Source organism: Penaeus japonicus, unplaced genomic scaffold (assembly GCF_977035675.1).
Source record: "Penaeus japonicus unplaced genomic scaffold, GWHDUDI00000001_assembly GWHDUDI00000037, whole genome shotgun sequence".
In the NCBI taxonomy this organism is placed as follows: domain Eukaryota; kingdom Metazoa; phylum Arthropoda; class Malacostraca; order Decapoda; family Penaeidae; genus Penaeus; species Penaeus japonicus.
The window spans coordinates 17494502-17499501 of record NW_028234439.1 but is presented as its reverse complement, the minus strand read 5'-3'; the positions used below and the strand labels follow the sequence as shown (position 1 = coordinate 17499501).

General features: G+C 32.7%; 1 protein-coding gene across 2 annotated transcripts in view; it reads right to left on the bottom strand.

The window, feature by feature from the left end:
- Positions 1–1807: 1807 nt before the first annotated feature.
- LOC122256382 (peptide deformylase, mitochondrial) overlaps positions 1808–5000 on the bottom strand; it is a 4654-nt gene continuing 1461 nt past the window's right edge. For both annotated transcript variants that reach the window (XM_043021024.2, XM_043021023.2), the window contains exons 2-6: positions 4511–4677; positions 2886–2965; positions 2630–2720; positions 2193–2313; positions 1808–2058 (exon numbers count right to left, since the gene is read on the bottom strand). In XM_043021024.2, coding sequence (XP_042876958.2) covers positions 1865–2058; positions 2193–2313; positions 2630–2720; positions 2886–2965; positions 4511–4663 — 639 coding nt within the window. In that variant the 5' untranslated portion in view covers positions 4664–4677 and the 3' untranslated portion in view covers positions 1808–1864. The remainder of the gene's footprint in view (positions 2059–2192; positions 2314–2629; positions 2721–2885; positions 2966–4510; positions 4678–5000) is intronic.

Sequence of the window (5000 nt, the reverse complement as noted above, 5' to 3'; positions counted from 1 at the left end):
ACACACACACACGCACACAAAAAAAAAAAAAAAAAAAAAAAATCGAGAAGAAAACTTTGTCCATCGAATTAAATGGACCTACTAGTATCCTAAAAAATAAATCCGGGATATTAATAAATAAACTAAATGGATAAATTAAGGAGAAGGAATCCAACACGCTTCAATATGAGACAATACGAGAGTAGTATTACCGGGGAATTAAATTGGTCATAAGAAAATAAGCTGAATGTTTGTAACAAAATAATTGCTAGAAACATGCTAGCTGCATCAGTTCTTTCTTAATGCCTTAGTATCTATTGAAGATTGCAAGAAATAAATTGTAGCACCACCTAAGGACAACAGTGACCGCTTTGATCTCAGCAACATATTTCTTTGCTACAGTACTAACAGCATGGTAAACACTTACATTACCAGGTCATATGGCCACATGATTTTCCAACATAGTATCAGAGGTTCCTCTCATATGGAAACCTCTCTTGATCCGCTGTTGTTCGCCGCTTCACCCACGAAATGCAATTGAACATCCTCTTGATCGAGACTAACCAAATAACTCCTTGATATAATTTTGGTTGACCTCTACTTGAATTTTGGCTTCTCAAGCTTCACCTCTTCAGTGATAGTGGTTGCCTGAAAGTCAGCTTATTTGAGGTCCTTATGTGTTGATGTTCCCATAATGTTTCGCCGTTTTTTTACTATTACAGATACGTTTTTCTTCATAATTCATTCTTCTCTCCAATCTCGGAGAGTGAATTACCTTCCGTTCATCTGCATGGGTTTCCACCAACATCTCATTTCAACCATCAGCTTCAACATTTGTCGCAGCCACAACTACAGCCTGTCTCCACCACTGTGATTCCTCTCGCTGATGGTATCCTCAATAAGGAAAATCAAGCAGACTGGCAAAACTACCTACATAGCTGCTAGGCCTCGCTTGCAACTTAACAAGTGACATATGGACACTTTAAAAGGCCCAGGTCATGGGGTCCCACACAAACTGTACTCAACCTAAAGCACTGGCACTCATCTGCAATAGTCAAATCAAATTGATTTTAGTACACATACATAAATGCATATGAGCATGCTGCAACCATATAATTGTTTATTCTATCTCTGCATTACATTCCTTCCACTTTCTTTTTCCAACTCCTTGTACATCATATTCATGTCATGCTGTCAAGCAAAACAGCTCTACTGTATAGTTCAGGTCAAGGTAAAACAACATTCTAATTCTACTGCTTTTTATATAACTTATATAGTCAGGTCTTTCGGTAGTTCGAGATTGTGCTAAATTAATCAAAACAATCTATATTTAGTTCATGATATACCTAAATATAAATTCATTTACAGTTATATTAATCTCTCAACTTCCCTGTAGCTTATTGAAGGTAGGAGAATTTAACTTGTGAATTGAACTTTAGTGTGATCTTAATCTTTTATTCTAAGTTTAACACTTTGGGAGTTTTCAAACGAAATAATTCAGTGAAACCCTTTTAAAGTTTGTGGTACAACACACACCCTTGAACTTAAACATCCCTTTAACCCTTTTAACATTAAAGCCCTTGTTTCACATTTGAAACACAGCTATTTAACAAGCTGGACTCAAATCAGTAGAATTAATACAGAAAGACAATTGGATATTATTGCAATATCAATTTCTTATCTGCAGTATCAATCTTATTACACATTAATATTGGGATTTAGTATAATGTTTGATATTAAGTGTATGGCTGACAGTACATTTGTACTATTTATTACAATAAAGGATATATTTGCTTAGTTTAATAGGATTATGAATTGAGAGAATATGTAAATAAAACAATATATTTACAATACACTTTCAACAAAGTATGAATTTCTAGATCCGTTATTTTTTATAAAACTGTATTTGCACTCTTCCCTGATGTACATTAATTCTATGCCAAGCATCATTTTGGAAGCTCTTAACATCCATTGAGTCTATGTAAAGCTTTCCATCTAAGTGTTCCATTTCGTGCTGGATTATTCTTGCTAACCATCCTTTAGTTTCCAACTCCAGTTCGTCACCATCTTGGTTCTGTCCTGTAAATAAAGAGGTTTTGATTTAGTGTATTTGCTACTATAGGGTTACTTTTGTTTTATTATAGTGCTTCTCTCTCTTCCTCGCATATGATATCAATAATAATACTTATTTTGTTAATATTAGAAATACTGACCGCTTAGTTTTACCGCCCTGTATCTTGGCACCATAGCACTGTAACCGCGGAGACTTTCACAGGCTTCAGGGAAGGTGATCTTTTTGTAATCTAATATCTCCAGATGTGGATTAATGACTACCTGAAAATATACTTACATTGTAATACAAAATATTGAATCATCAGCACAGGTATATGTAGTATAAATAAATCAGAGTTCATACTATTTAATACTTTTGCATATTCAATGAAAAATTTGAGCTTCCTAGTAAGCAAATATAAAAATGAATGTGAAAAATAAGAATAAACGTAAAGTTTAAAAACATGGAAATTCAAAATAACACTAATCATTTGTAATGACACATGATAAAACATAAGCAATATAAAATGTATAATATATTCCATCATCTAAAACAATAATTTTGCCCCTCAAAAAGAAGACATCATTCAGCACTCACTGTAAAGGGAAGGATGGACATTTCTCGTGCAGCATAAACTTCCTCTCCAAACTCCTTTTTGCGTTTTGGAGAAAACTCCAGTGTTATAATTCTGCAAGACACATCAATCATAAACAAATCATGTACAATCATGATAATAGTAATCTCCTCATGCAGTCTGCTATATGACTTGTGACTCAAACTGTGCAATGTAATAATGGAAAAAGACACTTCTTTTTATGTCCACGACTTTGACGTCAAGAAATACTTGACTCACCTGAGTGGAATGCCAATTTGTGGGGCAGCAAGACCTACTGCATCATATTTATGCATTACTTGTCTCATTTGTGATATTACCTGAAAATGTAATAAAGTATTAATTTATAATCCATTCGTCTTGTTGACTGATGGATGTAAAGGTGATTCAATGTAACTAGGATAAATCTTTCTGCTCTGTGGAATATGTTATCTATTGCAGTCCTTAACTTTGTGCTCTCCCATATATCCTTAAACTGTAATAATACTAGCCATGTTATTATTGTTATTCTTATTATCAATAATAGTAATAATAATAATAATAATAATAATAATAATAATAACAATAATAATAATAATAATAATAATAATAATAACAATAATAATAATATTATCATTACTGTTTATATATATATATATATTTTTTTTTCTTATCAATACTATCATTGCAATCTATATGTAAATATAATAAGACATTTTAGCTTTCAAAAATAAAAATTTTGATTGATTGATTTCTTTTGCAATATACTTTTTGTGATCCATAACTCAAACTTAAGTGTTCATCTACTGACTTCCGATGACCCAAACTTGATAAACATCTGCACGTTATGTTAAACACAGAAGGAACCTTCCATCAGCTTTACCTTATTTCCCCAAGTATGTTTTTATGGTCTAAGTCCTTGCTACTAGTGATGCTATGCTAAATGCCTTTAATTGAACAGAGTGGAAGTGATAAGATAGATTTTACATGTGGAACATTTGAAGAAAGGAAAAATAATTCATCAGGATAGATAGTGAGGAAGTGAGAATTATTATTTTGGATTCTACATGACACATTGTGTTTTGTTACTCTACTGTTCAGAGGTAAATGGTCGGCCAACCATATAAATATGAGTCCCCAAAGGAAGCATGTTGGGTCTAATTATGTGGGATATCATCTTTAACAACATGCATCAACTTATCTCAAGAGCTGGATATCATCAGAATAATTTTAAATAACAAGACCAAATAAATTTCAACATGGGGACAATGTGACAAGACTTTACAGCTCCAAACAAATATCAACTCAAGGGAATTGTGAGATGTGCTAGTCATTTCTATCTCAACTATAAAAAGGCCGCAAGATGAAATAATAATAGTGGATAGAAACGTAGCCGGGCTAATAACACCAAGATATCAATGAGAGAACTATGGCGGGCTCGCCTCAGTGCATACAAGCCCGGCGTAGCATCTGCTCCGCAAATCCGGCTTATCCTTATCCTTATAGCTATGCAAACCATGAAAGGAGGAGAGTATTGAATGCACTGGTAGAAAGCATACAATCAGTGTCAGAGCTTACACATTACAAATTTTAAATGCAAACCACATGTACATAACCTATCCCAAAATATAACACATTATGTTCATTCTTTCATATATGATAAGTTTCAATTAAGCTTTGCTATAATAGAGATCTCTCACCAGAAAGAGAAAGAGTAGAAAGAATAAATAAGAAAGATAAAGACAGATAGATAAGTTGACACAAAGTAAATTCTCAAATACACTTTAAAATATGTCTTTCATTCTTGTAATTGCTATTTGTCTAACACCAACAAACTGAAATTATTAATACCTTTTAGTTAAGAAAAAAACAAAGACTTTCCATACCTGCTTTGTTTCTGCCTTGGGAATATCTTCGGGTGGCACAGGCTGCGCTTTGTTCCGTAAAACGGGATCACCGACTTGGCACACATGGAGGAAAGGCGGCTTCACTGGTTTTGGGAAGAAAATACTTCGGTATGCTGCAACAAACCTATGCATGATGGAGAAGTTACCTGCAACAAGCATTAGATTATCAAAGATTAGATTATCATTTACTTGCTATGAGCTATTGGTATGAGCTAGTATATGCTAAAATTATTAAAATGGTAAAAAATAAAGCACCTTACCAATACAGCTTTACTGAAAGATCAAATAACCTGGATAATATTCTAGCTGGATTTTTAATTATTGATTAATATCCCCATTATACTATTCAGTCAATATAGCATATGAATGTGAACATATATATGTATGTTTATACATATAGATAGATATGTATAAATATAATATATATATATATATATATATATATATATATATGTATATATATGTATAT